At 43.2% G+C, this 16,014-nt stretch overlaps 1 protein-coding gene across 1 annotated transcript in view; it reads left to right on the top strand.

The window, feature by feature from the left end:
* MEI1 (meiotic double-stranded break formation protein 1) overlaps nt 1-16,014 on the top strand; it is a 51,637-nt gene that overhangs the window by 1,902 nt on the left and 33,721 nt on the right. The window contains exons 2-13 of the mRNA XM_023762255.1: nt 985-1,108; nt 2,117-2,167; nt 2,899-2,972; nt 4,146-4,251; nt 4,760-4,963; nt 6,072-6,202; nt 7,420-7,534; nt 8,360-8,476; nt 9,300-9,399; nt 9,494-9,628; nt 14,546-14,660; nt 15,459-15,550. Of these exons, the coding sequence (XP_023618023.1) occupies nt 985-1,108; nt 2,117-2,167; nt 2,899-2,972; nt 4,146-4,251; nt 4,760-4,963; nt 6,072-6,202; nt 7,420-7,534; nt 8,360-8,476; nt 9,300-9,399; nt 9,494-9,628; nt 14,546-14,660; nt 15,459-15,550 (1,364 nt within the window). The remainder of the gene's footprint in view (nt 1-984; nt 1,109-2,116; nt 2,168-2,898; nt 2,973-4,145; nt 4,252-4,759; nt 4,964-6,071; nt 6,203-7,419; nt 7,535-8,359; nt 8,477-9,299; nt 9,400-9,493; nt 9,629-14,545; nt 14,661-15,458; nt 15,551-16,014) is intronic.

Below are 16,014 nucleotides of genomic sequence, written 5' to 3'. Positions count from 1 at the left end.
AACAGATTTGCAATAGCATAGGTTAGAGGCAATAAGAGATACAACCTCACCTTTTAAAAAAATATACATTTTTATTGATTTCAGAGAGGAAGGGAGAGGGAGAGATAGATAGAAACATCAATAATGAGAGGGAATCATTGATTGGCTGCCTCCTGCATGCAACCTGGGCACGTGCCCTTGGCTGGAATCAAACCCAGGACCTTTCAGTCTGCAGGCTGACACTCCATCCACTGAGCCAAACCAGCCAGGGCCAACTTCACCTTTAATGAACACACTTTTCTTAGCTTCACCTTTCACCAGTTGAAAGGGTGATGTAGTCAGTTGTACCCATGTTTCTATTCTATCCCCTTTTTGACCCAACTTTTGCTACAATCTTCAGCACTTTGCACAACTACTAGGTGAATTGAGTATGAAGATTTATGTCTGTGTTGAATGGAAGGATGTGTTTTTTCTACCTACCTCTGAAAAGTTCATGAAGGATCCCCCCCACACACACACCCCCAGACCCACCCCCACCGTATCACTCTGCTGGGCTGTTGAAGTGGAAAGAGCCCTGGCCTTTGACAAGATCTGGTTGGAGATTTAGATTTGAGGCCTTGGGAAAGTCTCTGAGCCTCAGTTACCCCCCAAATGGCTATAATGATACCTGCTTCTGCTTGCTTTGTTAACTAATTTGTTAGGCTTAAATGAGCAAGTAGGTAAAGGAGTGATTTGTGAACAGTAAAGTGCTGTGTAAACGCAGGGTATGAGGAACCTTAGCTCATGTACAATCCTCTGTATGAACACATGGATTCCTGTGTGTAAATGATATCCTTTCCACACTCCCTTCAGGGAATTTGAGCTGACCATAAATTAGATGACCTCTCCAGTATCATCTTGTAATTATGTTGTATATTTATGTATTGTATATATAATTTCAGTTTTTGGGGTTCAGAATGGCTGAGGCTTGTTTGCTACTGAATATTTTTCTTCATGTACCCCAAGTTGGTGCGCAAGAAGCATGTGCTGTCCTGTTTCCGAGATGTCCTCCTGAGGCACACCTCCCTGGTCATGCCGCTGCTGGCTCAGGATCAGAGAGTCTGTGTCCACTTCATAAGAATGCTTTTTGGTGAGATTAAAAGGGAAACTTGGCATGAATATTGCATGTATGTTTGTTTTTGGGGTCTTGGAGAGATGGTCTTGGAAAGATAATTTAGACTTTTTTCAAAGTAACACTAACTTATTAGCAAATTGTTTGGTCAGGATGATGAAGAACTTGGTCACCTTTCTAAGATACGTGATGCATTATATGGTAATTACAGCTAAGAAGTTAGTGAAAATGTGAAGATGAATGTGGGAAATGTGTGATCTTTCAAAAAGTCTAGTCTTTTATGGGTTTTGAACAGGATCAGAAGGCCCAGATTGGAGTCTGCTGACCTGGCTGTGACCCTAATTGAGTTACTTCCCCTTTCTTGTGCTTCAGTTTCTTCACGTGTAAAATGAGATGTAATAAGATGTCCCTTCTTCTAATACAGTTATAATACTCTTTGGAATAAGCCCTTTTAGGGAGGAGGGGAGCTACCGCGTATTGAGCACTTTTCTCTGCCAGAGGCTTTTCCGGCTCTTAACTGCTAAGGCAGCACTTTAAGGGAGCAGCGATGATCCCTAAGGCTCAGCGAGGTCACAGCTAACAACTGGCAGAACTGGAGTTTTACCCCAGGTCTCTTATAGACTCCACACTGAGCCACACGGACTTTTAACCCTTTTAAAGCCAGAGTGGGTCATTGAAAGTCTAGGTTAGTGGGCGGCAAACTGCGGCTCGCGAGCCACATGCGGCTCTTTCGCCCCTTGAGTGTGGCTCTTCCACAAAATACCGACTTCTGCGCATGGGCCACAAAGTTTCAATCGCACTGTACGTGCGCGCCCGCACGTGGGATTTTGTGGAAGAGCCACACTCAAGGGGCCAAAGAGCCGCATGTGGCTCGAGAGCCGCAGTTTGCCGACCACTGGTCTAGGTGTTTGGTACTAAGGATAGCTGGGACATTGCTCAAAGTTGCTATTAGTCTTAGACTTCACAGTGGTTTTATTATTTTTTTTAACTATTAACTCCCCCCCTCTTACCTCCTTCTCCTCCAAGGACTGTTATGCAGTGTGGAAGATGGGAGTATGGCAGACCTCTGTATTGAAGGTAAGGTGAAACCGTGTGTACTTAGCATTTGAAGCTGGGGCTATCAGCCTGAATTGAAGCTGTGGTTATTTGAGATCTTGATGAAATGTTCCATTTTAGATAGAGATAAAGAAAGCTCAATTAGTTGTTAGTCATTACGTCTGCATTTCTTTCTTGGGCACCTACTCTGTGCCAAGTACTCTATTATTTCCCACACTTTGTAGAGCCAGCCTCTTCTCTGCCCCTCTCCAAACACCAGCGGAAGCGTCACACATGATTGTATAGAAGGGTGGGTTTGGGGTTGAGATGTGATATTGTTGGCAATTGCTGGCAAAGGAACTCAATCATAATTCTATTTTCTAGTATATGAAGGAGCACATTCTGAGGAAGGAAAAAAGTAGAGCTAATATAAATAGCAGTTTTCAACCTCGGCTTCACAATAGACTGACCTGGGGAGCTTTAAAAATATCTACATGCTTAGGTTCTTTCTCTAGAGATTCTGATTTAAATTGGTCTTGGGCATTGGTATTTTTTAAGCTTCCTAGGTGATTCTAATGTGCAGCCTAATTGTGAACTACTGATGTAAACAGTGAAGACAGAAATTCTTTGGTTTGGATGTGCACACATGGTTTAATGAGGGAGACAGAAAAGACTAATACCAGTTAGCACAAGCAAATGAATTTGAGTAGAAGGGCTATAGAAGGTGAACTCTGGGTTGTTTTCTGATTAATAATGCTATTGTGTCTGCTCAGTCCTTATCCAGCTTACAACTCAGCTGAAATTAGAACAGACCATTCCTTGCCTGCTGGATGAGTGCCACAAAGAGGTCAGTCAATGGCTCTGAGTACCCCTCCGATAGCAGAGGGTATCTGAGCCAACCCTTCTTTGAATAGATGGGAGATGAAAATCCAGAGAGGAAAAGGGACTTGCCTCTGAGGTCACTGAGTCAGTGGCAGAGCCAGAGCTAGGCCCTGGGTCTTTTGATCCTGCTTCAGTACTCTTTGCAACTTCCTACCTTCCCCTTTCAATCACCCAAATGCTACCTCCTTGTGGTGAAGTCCCATCTTTCTAGCGTAATCATCCATGGCCATTCTTTATGTCCTCCTAAATATAATACAGATTTCCTTGATGAATTTATCAAGGAAATAAGTTGATTATCTTGACTTAGTATTTTTATTTGGTCTGAATTGTATACAGTATTTTGTTCTGAAGGCATTTGTTTTTATCAGCATCTAAGGTAAGCACTGAGTGGGTATGTTTAACCTGCTTTCTCCAGTATAGTCAAAGATACCACTTAAACAAGCAGCTTTTGCATTGTGTTTAAGATTTTGGAATGATCAGAATCACTTTTTTTTTTTTGCAAAGGAAGACACGTTTATCTTAACACCATCAAGAGCAACATGTAATTATAAATGATATTAAATTATCATGTCACTATAATTACTCTGTATGTGATTAATATGTTAGATTGGATTTATAAGTATATATATTAGTACTTATGATGATGATGCCATTTAACCCTATGAACACTTTCTGTATGCTAGTCATTGTTTTAGGTGCTTTACATGCAGTATCTCATTCAGTCTTCCCAACAACCCTATGAAGTTAATATTATCATTTCCCACAAGTGGAGTTAAGGGTCTTACATAAGGTGCTACAGTTAGTCATTAGAAAAGGTGAAATATATACTATTGACTCTCCCTGTAAAGTACCAAGCATATGGAGTGTTCCATTACAGTAGCTGTAGCAATGATAATAGCAATACTTTTTTTTGCACTGAGCCAGAATTCTGCCTTTATGACGTTGCCAACTGAGAGGAATCTTTCCCCCGGAACTTCCCAGCCCAGTGGGGAGACAGACACTTAGCTAAAGAGGCTGATTACTGATAGTGGGGAGAGACACACACAATATGGGCTTTGGTGTGGATAGGGCAAGGTAAATTTGTGGGAGCTTTGTCCTGACCCTAATTTATGGAGTGGAATATGTTCACTTCCTGTAGCTCTGTAACATGCCCTCCATGCGAGGCAGCCTGGCCACCCTGACCCTTCTCGGCAAGTTGGTGGATGCCATCCCTGCTTTGGCCGACAAGCTTGTAATGGAGCATCGTGAGTGACCTCTGAGGAAGAGCTTCTGCTCCCCCTTTCACCTGCTTTGATCACTTCCATCTGGATGGTCCATTCATTGTCTACAACTTCATTACTTCCTTTTCTAGGCTTTGGTTTCCAGCTGCAAAATGCACTCTATGTTGGCCAATTTGAAAAAGTGCTTCTCAACTCTGGTCTTGGGCTCTTTATATTCACTATTTTAAAACAACTAATTAAGTACCTAGTATGAATCTTCCTTTTGGGTGGAAGGAGGAATTAATTCTGAAATCTAGAAGCACTGTTTTCTATCAGTAAAATGCAATAAGTATCGCACAGAGGACTTACCCAAGAGTAAATCACTTCACTTTTCCAAACTTTAGTTTCCCCTTTGATTAAGTGCCCAGAAATAATTTATGGTGGTAGACTACTGGGGATTGTCATCACTACCCCACTGAGAGCAATATTTATAGTTTTATGTAGCAGTTAACATTGTGCGGTTCCCCTGGCCCCTTGGTTATTTTCTGGACAGGTGACCTGATGGAGCATCTGGTAAGAGGTTTAGTATACCCCAGCGAGGGGGTGCAAGCTTCTGTCTGCTACCTCTATGGGAAGCTGTACTCCTCACCAACGGCAGCTGAGGTGCTTTCGGGCCATTTCCGGGAGAAGCTGTGCCCTCTCTTCCTTTCCACGCTGGATGGTGCCCAGACAAAGGAGCTACAGATCAATTGCTTGGGTAAAACATAAAGGCTGCAGAGAACAGAGAGAAAGTGTTTGAGGTTTTGCTTGAGGACTTGAGGTATAGGCTCTCTAGTGGTGGGGAAGTTTGCTGCTTTGCAAAGCCATGGGTTTGCGAGATAAGATGCACAGACTGTGAAAGATGCGTAGAGTTGGTGTGGCATCTTAAGAATATTACCTTTGGAAGGAGAAGAGGAAACAAAGTGGACAGCCGTTTTTCTGCCTCCAATCTTCACTGCCTATCCTGGTGCACCCTGTACTTGCTGCCAAGTTCATCTTCACCCCACACAGCTTGCCTCCTGTCAGATTTTCCTATTTGGAAAATCATCTATAGCTTCCTCTAGCCTCCAGGGTGATGTCCAGGTTTCTTTGCATGTTATTTGAGGCTCCTTAGGCAGGAGTTACAGGGAAAAGCATAGTCTGGGTGACAACAGTTTCTTTTCCCAGTTTGAGCCAAGAACTCTCTTATGAACAATCCAGGGACACACAGTGAGCTTGCATTCTGAGCCAGGCTCTGTGCTGGGCTCTGAATCATAGAATTAATCAAACCCATGCTCTGTTCTGAGGGAGCTCATAGTCCAGATGTGGACAGTTAGAGTCTAGTGTCATAAGTGCTATTATGGAGGTTGCACAGAAAAAGGTAGGATTCTGTTTAAAATAGTACTATAATTCTTATATACTAGAGGCTCAGGGTGCGAAATCGCGTGCAGTTGCCCGCTGCTGCTCACAGCCCTGCCCACCTGCCTGCCACTGCTCTCTGTGTTCGCCGCCCTGCCCCCCTACCCTCATTGTGACTGGTCACGATCGTCACAGACACTGGCTTTTTATATATATAGATAGAAAACCCTAAAAACGGTTAAACTAGTAAATGAATTCATTGAAGTTGCAGGATACAAAATTAGCTGTGCTTCCACATACTAACAACAAATTATCTGAAAAAGAAATTAAAACGACAATGCCCTTTACAATAGCATTATACAAAATAAAATACTTGGGAATATCTTCGGAGACATAAAGTCATTCCTAGGGGCTGTCTGAGGAGCTCCCTTAGGTGTCCTCTGGTGGCTCTGCTCCTCTTGCCTGACTTCCACCCCTTTGTTTTCCAGGTCTGCTGAGGCAGCTGCTGAAGTATGATCTCTTTGTGTCCATGATCATGAACAAGTCAGCCCTGGCGGAAAGTGCGGACGGTGTTGAGGGGCCACCAGGAGAGACCACACTGCCTTTGGTGCTCAAAAAGGTCCTTGTCTTGTGATTCCCTGTCTCCAGATTCAGTAACGAGGGAACCCAGATGTCCCCTGAGCCTTGTCCTCATCCACCACTCCTTCCGTCTAGGATTTACAAAGCGTTTCCTTATTAGCCAAACAACATGCTTTTCAAAGACTCAAAGTACATTTTTTTTGAGTTGTGAATCCTTATGTTGCATCTTCCCCTTCACATCCGGGCGGCCTGGGGATGAAGAATAGATGCCACAACAGAAACAGAGCTACCTCCGCTGTTCTAGGGATAACGCTCAGGCTTCTCAGCGTGGTGCCTAGAGCCTCTTTCTCTGGACCCTGTTTACCTTTCAGCCTTACTCACCTGTGTCTTCTACTCCACAACCCAGTGCTCCAGCCATATACAACTTCTCCCTGGTCCTGTCTACACCAGGACATTCTGGCTAGCTGTGCAGATGCTCTTCCCCTTTGCCTTTAAAGCCTTTCCCCTTCCGTTGTATGTTGATCTCTGATTCAGCTTTCAAGGCCTAGAGGGCTCCCCTGTCACCCTAGTTGTTTTAGGTAGAAGGTGCCCCTAAGTCACAGCGCTTACTCACCATATTGTGGTTGATCAACCGGGGTCTTCTTTAGGGTGGGACCTGAGTTTGACTGTCTGTCTGAAGGGCTCAGCACAGGGCTTGGCAGAGCTATAATCCTCATCTGCTGGCAGGAGTATCATTGATTGACCAGATTCTGGGACTCCTGCAGGAAAGAGGAGGAACTCTGGTCAGAAGTGGGAAAGGACAGTTGGGGATAGGTGAGTTAGGGGTTAAAAAGCTAGAGAAGACTGCTCCTCCTTGTTCCCCTGGGATGTCTCTAGAATGGTCCCTACAAGGCCTGTGAAATCTAAAGATCAAGTCCTGTGCCTCTGAAACACCCCCCCAAAAATAAAACCCCAAAAACCTATTTTTTGTGTTTATTTTGCTGTTGCCATCCTGGTGGTGAGACACATCACTTCTAGGTGATGGTTTTTATGTTCTTTCAGTGCCACTGTTTTGTTCTATTTCTCAACTGCTGCTGTGCATAGAGACTCCTTTCCATAACCTGTAACTGCCCTCCCTGAGCACCATCCTCATGCCTGGTGACTGGTAGTGCAGGAGGGATTCAGACACATTTAGGTTCCTGCCCTGAGGCACTCAGGCTGTGTGCTTCTGGTCCTGTCAGGTGTGTAACCAGCACTTTCTGCTTCCTGTTTCTCCAGCTCCTCCTTTCCAGAGATGAGATTCTACAGGTGGCCAGTGCCCACTGTATAACTGCGGTGCTGGTCCACTCTCCAGCGAAGCATGCCCCGGCCTTCATTCATGCTGACATCCCAGGTAGAGGGCCCCTTCTGACCTTTCCTCCAAGGACCCTAGAGTTCTGACTTGGTGACCCTTGAGTCAGCAGCAGCAGCAGCAGCAGTCTTGTTGGGGTTCTGTGATAATGCATCCTGGAGGGATGGGTTGGGGGCAGGTTCAGTTTTACAGGACAGACTCTAGGAAGTAGGTCTCATGATGTCTCAATTCTCTTGCTCCAGATTTCTTATATGACCCTGAGCAGTTTGTTACTGATCTTCATCATTTGTTTGACCATCTAGGAAAAAACACCCAGTGTGGGGTGGTGACAAGACTTATGCACCAGGGAGACAAAGAGAATTAATGTTTCTCAAGGGCTTGTAATGAGCCAGGAAATATTCCCTAAGATGCTTGTAAATGTTGCCACATTTAGGCCCTCATATTTTCTTTTTATGGGTAAGGAAACTGAGGATCAAAGAAGGGAAATAACTGCTTTAAATTAACAAGACTATTCATTGGCAGAAAAGGGATGTAAAATCAAGCCTTTCTAGTTTTAAAAACTTTTCTCTGCATCATGCTGCTTGCCCATCTGAGAATCAGGGGATCTGATTTCTAGTCCCATCTCTACCACTAATAATACCTCTATCTGTCTCAGTTTCTCCATCTATTAAAAAAATGAGGTTAGACCATAACCCTGAGGACATTTTTCAGATTTATCTGAATTAATGATCATGTTTCATGGAGAGGGTGTGTGAACAGATAAAGTAACAGGTGTGAGATGCTGAAGAAATCTAAGGCCCCAGCATTAGTGAAGGGATCATGATTACATAGCTGTCATTTATTGTTTTCTTTCCCTCTTGTCACCAGAGTTCCTCTTTGAGCATCTTTCTGCTTCCAGTGAAGTGCTTATCTGGTCCAGCTACAACTGCTTGATACTTCTGGCAGAGGAGCCACTCTTCTTTTCCAAGTGCCACACGGTGTACGGTTGGTGTGGGGCCCTATACTAGCTCTGGGTTGGGAGGACAGCACTTTGAAGTTGGGTAGCCACAGCAGTGATAAGGGAGTAACCTGCATTTTGGCGGGGCATGCTGGTTCTGATCATTTCCATCAGCCCAGACTCATTACCAGATCCATAGTCAAGCAGTACTATCCCAACAGTTCTTCAGTCCTTTCCTGTACTCCAGATATCTGCCCATCTAGTTAGTCCCTAAGTTTTGCTGATTCATCCTTTTTAAAAAATATATTTTTATTGATTTCAGAGAGGAAGGGAGAGGGTAAGAGAGAAACATCAATGATGAGAGAGTATCATTGATTGGCTGCCTCCTGCAGGACAGGGCCCCCACTGGGGATGGAGCCTGCAATCCGGGCATATGCCCTGACCGGGAATTGAACCATGACCTTCTGGTTCATAGGTCAACGTCAACAACTGAGCCACGCTGGCCAGGCTCTGTGTTCCTATTCTAAGCCAGGCACCAGGCTTGGACTTGGATATTTAGAGATACATATAACGTGGTCCCTGTCCGCTGGAAAGGGAGAGAAATATAAACAAGCTGACTAGGGCTGAGCTAGAGGAAAGTACAGCAAGTGTGGGACTCAGGAAAGACCCACAGCTCTGCCTGAGTGGATCAGAGAAGGCTTCCTGGAGGAGTGGAGATCCAGTGTGATTCTTTGAGGAGCAATAAGAGTGTCTAGTGGGGAAGGTGCAGCTCAGTCAGTAGGTATTCACTAAATATTTTGAGTGCCAGGGCCTGTGCTTTGGGAACTACCATGCACTGATCCCTGCCTCTGCCATGTCATTTCGAGGTAGGGATTGAGTCGGTGGTGAGGAGCCTGCAGGGAAGCCTGAGGATGAACAACACAGAGCTGCACAAGCAGGGCATGCTGCTGTTTGCTGAGATCCTGACTCGGTGAGCAAAGCAGTGGAGAAGGAAAGAAGTGAATATTTATTCTGGTGGGGTCGGTGATAGTTCACTCACTTGTTCCTCATTTACCACTTCTTAGACAGCCAGAGGAGATCAAGCTGTTCACAAGCTCAGCCATGTGCAGAGATGCTGGCCGTGCCCTCCAACAGGCAGTGAGCAGCCCTGTGCTGGAGGTGGCCATGGAGGCGGTGAAGGCCATTTCTGCCTTTCTGAGGTGAGAGACCAGGCAGGCTGACCTTTCCACCTCTGCATGTACCCGAGGGCCAGGTCAAGGCCAGGGCAGCTTCCAGGGGCTACTTGTCAGGGAAATTTTCTTGAATTCTTTTGTTTTCTTTTTTCTTCTCTTCTCTTCTCTTCTCTTCTCTTCTCTTCTCTTCTCTTCTCTTCTTTCTTCTCTTCTCTTCTTTCTTTCCTTTTTTTATTTTTTTTGCCAGACCTCTTTCTTTCTTTTTTAAAAATTTATTTTTATTGATTTCAGAGAGGAAGAGAGAGGGAGAGAGAGATAGAAACAGCAATGATGAGAGAGAATCATTGATAGGCTGCTTCCTGCACGCCTCCTACTGGGGATTGAGCCTGGAACCTGGGTATGTGCCCTTGATCAGAATTGAACCCGGGACCCTTCAGTCCGCAGGCTGACTCTCTATCCACTGAGCCAAACCAAATAGAGCTGAATTTTTTTCTTTCTGATACTCTGTTGTTCTCTCTTCTTGGAACTGCCATTCAGATGTTGGACATCCTGGATTGGTCATCTAATTTTCTTTGTTTTATGAAAATTCTTCATCTTTTTGTCATTATATACTACTTTCTGAGAGATTTTCTTGATTTTATCTTTCAACCCTTCTATTGAGTGTTTTATTTCTGCTTTCATATTTTTTAATTTTACTTTTTAATTTTTATACATAATATGCTTCGTGCTGCCTAATACACTGAATAACTTTCTAGCAGGGGTAGATGCACATAACTGCGTTATTTTTCATCAATCAGGAAAATGCTTCAGTAATCAATGTTCTCCAAACCTTTTACATAGTAACAATTAACTCCAGAAAGGCCTATCTCTTTCCATCAAAGTCCACTGATAAGAATAATAGCAACCTTTTCTTCTTCTTGGCAACGTTTTTTCAGACATCACAGAATTCTCAGCTGCTGCAGTTCCCAGTAGCTAGCAATGTCCCATCCAGTGAGTTCTTTTGGCTTATGCGCCAGAACTGTTCAGAAAGAAAAAATTTTACTCTACCTTTAAGGTGTCTCTGGCTGGTCTAATTAAATAGACATGAGACAGATTAACAGGAGAAAAACCAAATTTAGTAACATCCCTATCCTCCTGTATACATGGGAGAGACCTGGAAAAACTGAGTAACTCCTCTGCTTTCATATTTTTAATTTGGAAGAGTTCTTTCTAATTCTCTGCATATTTTTAATAGCATTTTTATTTTGTATTTATTTCATGGATATAATTTTTTAAATACCAGCCTTTTGTTTTAGTCTAGAATTTCCCCCCACATTCCCTTTCTCCTAATTATTCCTTCTGCCTAAAATACTCTTTCCTTAAATCTTTGTATGAGTGGCTTCTTTCCATCATTCAAGTCTCATTCAGAACATCCTTCCCTAACTGCCTGGTTATGCTATTATAGCACCTACTAAACACTTGGTAGTTCTTATATATTCACTTGCTTTTTGTCTCACCTCAACATAAATCTATATCTATATATATAAAAGCCTAAGTGATCGGCCAACCAGCCGGCAGCTATGACACTCACTGACCACCAGAGGGCAGACGCTCAACGCAGGAGCTGCCGAGCAACAGCAACTTTGTAGAGTGCCCTCTCATACTACTCCGGGACCCCTTGGGGAATGTCAGACTGCTGGTTTCAGCCCGGTCCCCGCAGGTTAGGCTGAGGGACCCACCTGCCAGAAGGACCCTGCTCACTCTGCAGACCTCCACAGACGCTGCCCCAGGAGAGGGACTGCAGGAGGTTGGCTCCAGGGCGTGTCTGGCCCGTCTTACCCAGTCCCACCCTGCCGGCCACCTTCTAATTAATTTCCTTTCAATGTGCAGGAATCTGTGCACCGGGCCTCTAGTATCTTTATAATCTTTAAGAGATCAGAGACAATGTCATTTTTTTCACTGTTCTATGCCTTTCTCCTAATAGGTAGTCAGTATATGAATAAAGGATGTTAAAATGGATGGTAAGAGTAAAAGATGCTAGGGTCAAGATGGGAAATTATTCCTTAGCAAGATGCTTGATGTCTTAGAAAAAATGATGGAGGAAAATCATATTTATTTATATAGTAACTTTTATTTTGTTTCCACGTTTTCACTTTTAAAAATCTAACAAAGTAATATATTCAAAAAATAAAAAATATATGAAGTTTATAATGAAATGGTACAGTCCACTGTCCTTGTTTCCTAAAGGAAACTAATTTTAACTCATTTTGGTTTTAGTTCTGGTGATTAATAACCTACATGTAAACAATATTTTTATAATGTTTTATAATGTTTCTTTTTTTGTGTTTTTATTGATTTTAGAGAAAGTAAGAGAGAGAGAGAGAGGGATAGAAACATCTATGATGAGAGAGAATCATCGATTGGTTGCCTCCTGCATGCCCCCTACTGGGGACTGACCCCACAACCTGGGCATGTGCCTTGACTGGGAATCGAACTGTGACTTCCTGGTTCATGGGTCGACGCTCAACCACTGAGCCACACCAGTCAGGTTATGGTCTCTTCTTTAACCGTAGCTAAGTCTTTGTGATTTGACTCTAGGTTGGTTCTAAAAATTGACAAAAAATAGTATTTACATTACAATTTTATTTTTTAATTTTTATTCATAATATGCTTCATGCTGCCTAATACACTGAATAACTTCTGTTTCTTTTCTCCCTTTGTCCTTTCCTAGATTTAAATCTCTAAATCTGGGGCATGAATCCCAGTGAGGGTGGGATGAGGAAGCCAACAGGGTAGCAAAGCATAGAGCAAGAGCAGTGTCAGTCAGAGGTGCCCGTGCAGAGCTGGAAGTCTCCCAGGACGGTGTTATGGGACTGGTAGCACCTTTCAAGCAAGAGGTAGTAGTTGAGCTGAGCTATGAGGGATGAGGTAGATTTAGATTTGTGGAAGGATCAGGTTTAGCTAGAACATGTTGGTAGGTAAGTGTAGGGGTTACTCAGAGTATAGTAGCCAGTGTGGCCAGCAGTCGTGTGAAGGGGATTATACAAGAAGAAGTCAGAAAGCTGGTTTGGTCAGAATTGTGAAGAGTGATGGGTAGGGGGCTGGTTATTAATCTTTAGACTATTTTAATTTTGACTTTAATTTCCCAGAATGTTTACTGAGATGGTTCCTCTGAAGTGGAACACAACTGGAACAAGGAAAAAGGAGTGACAATTGCTGAAAAGAATTTTCAGTCCGTAGGACAACGCTCTATCTACTGAGCCAAACTGGCTAGGGCTTGCTGAAAAGAATTTAAAGATGGGGGAACCAGGGCTTGACAGTCAGTGTAGGATTAAAACTTAGAGCTTCCAGACATGAAGAAGGAAACAGGAAATCAAGCCTGAATTATAGACTGAGTGCCTGTTAGAAGGCTCAACAGATTACTCTCAATGTTCAAGAAAGGCCAAGTGATGAAGGTTAGCATAGGTTTCTCCTTAGTTACTGCACTGGGTTGAATAGTGTGGGCTCCTAAATCCAATGACTAGTGACCTTGTAAGGAGAGGAGGCTTGGGACATACAGTGACAGACACAGACAGAGGGAAAACGACCGTGGGAAGACAGGCAGAAATTGGAATGATGCAGCTGCAAACCAATGACCAGGATTGCTGGCAACCACTAGCATCTGAGGCAAGGCGGGATTCTTCCTAGAGCCGTTAGAGGGAGCCAACACCTTGATTTCAAAACTTAGAGCCTCCAGAACTGTGGGAGAATAAATTTCTGTTGTTTTAAGCCAAGCAGTTATTGATAATTTATTGCAGCATCCCTAGGAAACCAATACTGCTACCTTATAACCTGCCAAGTAGTCATTCATTCATTTAAAATTTTTTATGTAGCATCAATTTATAATGCATCTAGCTCTGTTTAGGTAAAGTGAAAAGATGAAACTGGTCCTTGGCTTCTTGGAGCTCACAAGGAGACTAGTCAATGACGGTTGCCTTCTTTGAGTCTATAGAATATGAGGTTCGAATGGACCTCAGTGTGTTACTTTTCACATTTAACCAGCACTCCCAATGATTGCATCTCCAAAAGTAGTTTCAGTCTCTGCTTATAATCTCCAAGAACAGGGAGCTCACTTCTTAGATAGTCCCCTCTATCTGTATAGAGTTTTGACTCTTAGAAAGTTCTTTTGTATACTGAAATAAAAATCTAGGTCCTGATAACATTTCCTTATTGATCCAGTTTTTCCTCATCAAGGTAACAGAGCAAATTTGATTCTTCTTCCCTAAGAAGAGCTTCTCACTTACCTGAGAACAATGACCAGATGCATCTCTTGATGCACCTTCAGTTCTAGACAGTACTTCTTTCACCAGGAGGTCCTTCTGAGTGAGAAAACCCACTGTATCCTTAATAACAACAATAATAGTCATAACTGTCATTTATAAAGACTTAGTATCTATTAAGCATACTGCTAAGTGCTTGGTATACATGATCTGACTTGATCTTAGAATAATTCTATGTGGAGAGTACTACTAACTCTCATTTAATAGATGAGGAAACAGTGTTAGAGAGAATGAGGAATGTGTACAAAGTCATGCATCTAAATAAGTGCTGGGGCAAAGGATTTTATCAGAGCAGATCCTGGCCCTGTGTTCTGATCAACCACATTGCTCCCCATTGCCCTAGGACAGTGATGGCGAACCTATGACACGCGTGTCGGAGGTGACACGCGAACTCATTTTTTTGGTTGATTTTTCTTTGTTAAATGGCATTTAAATATATAAAATAAATATCAAAAATATAAGTCTTTGTTCTACTATGGTTGCAAATATCAAAAAGTTCTATGTGTGACACGGCACCAGAGTTAAGTTAGGGTTTTTCAAAATGCTGACACGCCGAGCTCAAAAGGTTCGCCATCACTGCCCTAGGACCTGGGTGTCTTGGAGTACCCTTACCTCGTCCTAAGCCTGCCTTTGTCTCTGGATGCAGGAAGGACCATCAGAGTGCTCCGCCTGTGCAGTACAGGGAACTGCGGTCCTTGCTTGAAGCCATGCTGAACCGCTGTGCCGATTTCTCCCAGATCCCATTGAGCAGGAGGTCCCTGGTCAGTGAACTGCAGTCTGGAGATCATGCTGTAATGTGTTTTTAGTATAAGTACCTTTGTATGCCACTATACCTACATTGAGATGTTATTTTTCCCCCCTAACTACAGAGCTGTGAGGCTTAATAGTTGCTATTTTTACAGATTAGGAAACTGAAGTCATAAGGGTTAAATAATTTTTCTATAAAGTTCAATACTAACAAGTACCTAATTTTGGATAGTAAATCCCAGGGTATCTGTACCCAAGCTTACTACACTCTCTGTCTTTTATATTATTCAAGCAGGTATGCTAAACATGCTCACAAAATTATTTAAGGCTAGATTTACTAGAATCTTAGAAATAATTTGGCTAATATGCAATGTATTGAATTGTTGGTTTTTAATAGTCCATGGACTTAAAATATCAGAAAAGATACTGTTAATATGAATACTGATTATGTCTTTCAGGATTAATTTTGGAAATCAAGGTCTTCATACCTAATGGGGTAAAGATTTTTATGTGTTTTGAAGCAGCTAATGTGGGCATTACAACCAGTTAGGCCAATGTCCACCAGCCTGTGACCACTTTATGAACAAGAGCCAGTTCTGTGGTTCAAAGGGAAACAGATGGTTAAGGTTCCCCCTTCTCCCATTTTTTAAAGGAGCTGTAAGATGGCTAGATTGCGAGGAGATAACACTAGAAAGTGTTAGGTGTAATAGCCAGACTTCAGGTGAGAGGAGGAGGTCTGTAGTCCTCTACGCTCAGACTGGGACCCAGAGTAGGTACCTGACCCAGGTTCCCTTCCCTCCTTCTCACCTCAGGGCCGTGCCTCCAGTAGAGATTTGGAGAAGGCCATTCTTCGAAGGGGAACGTTTCTCCTGAGCACTCTGGAGGGATTTAGGAATGCCTGCAGGTGAGGGGCCTTCTATGGTCTAAAATAGTGGTATGGAGGGGGGGCTTGGAAAGGAATCAAAGGATGAAGTTCTTGATTTCTGATGCTTTGCTGCATAGGGAGAGGACTTTGGCTGGGGTGGGGGTTGGGGACATGTGCGGGTGTGGAGGGTGTGTGTGAAGGAGGATTGAAGACATGTAGCTAGAGTGGGAGGTTTCTAGAAATTCCCTTCTGGTGAAGTTTGTGTTACTGTATAATGTTCTGTGTGTGTGTACTGTGTTTGTGTTCTGGTGAAGGTTGTGTCTCATTCAACTTTGTTCCTCATCCCAAATAACTGAGCTAAATGCTTGTTGGATTAATTCAGTTCACATTTATGGTGTTTTTAAAAAATATCTGCTGTGTCCCAGGCCTGGTGCTAGGTAGTGGAAGTAGAAAGACGAGCTCTCAGAGATTGTTTTGTCTACATATGTGGGATTCATTAGGTC

This window comes from Myotis lucifugus, unplaced genomic scaffold (genome assembly GCF_000147115.1).
Source record: "Myotis lucifugus unplaced genomic scaffold, Myoluc2.0 scaffold_239, whole genome shotgun sequence".
NCBI lineage: Eukaryota > Metazoa > Chordata > Mammalia > Chiroptera > Vespertilionidae > Myotis > Myotis lucifugus.
This window is presented reverse-complemented; position numbering and strand designations above follow the sequence as displayed.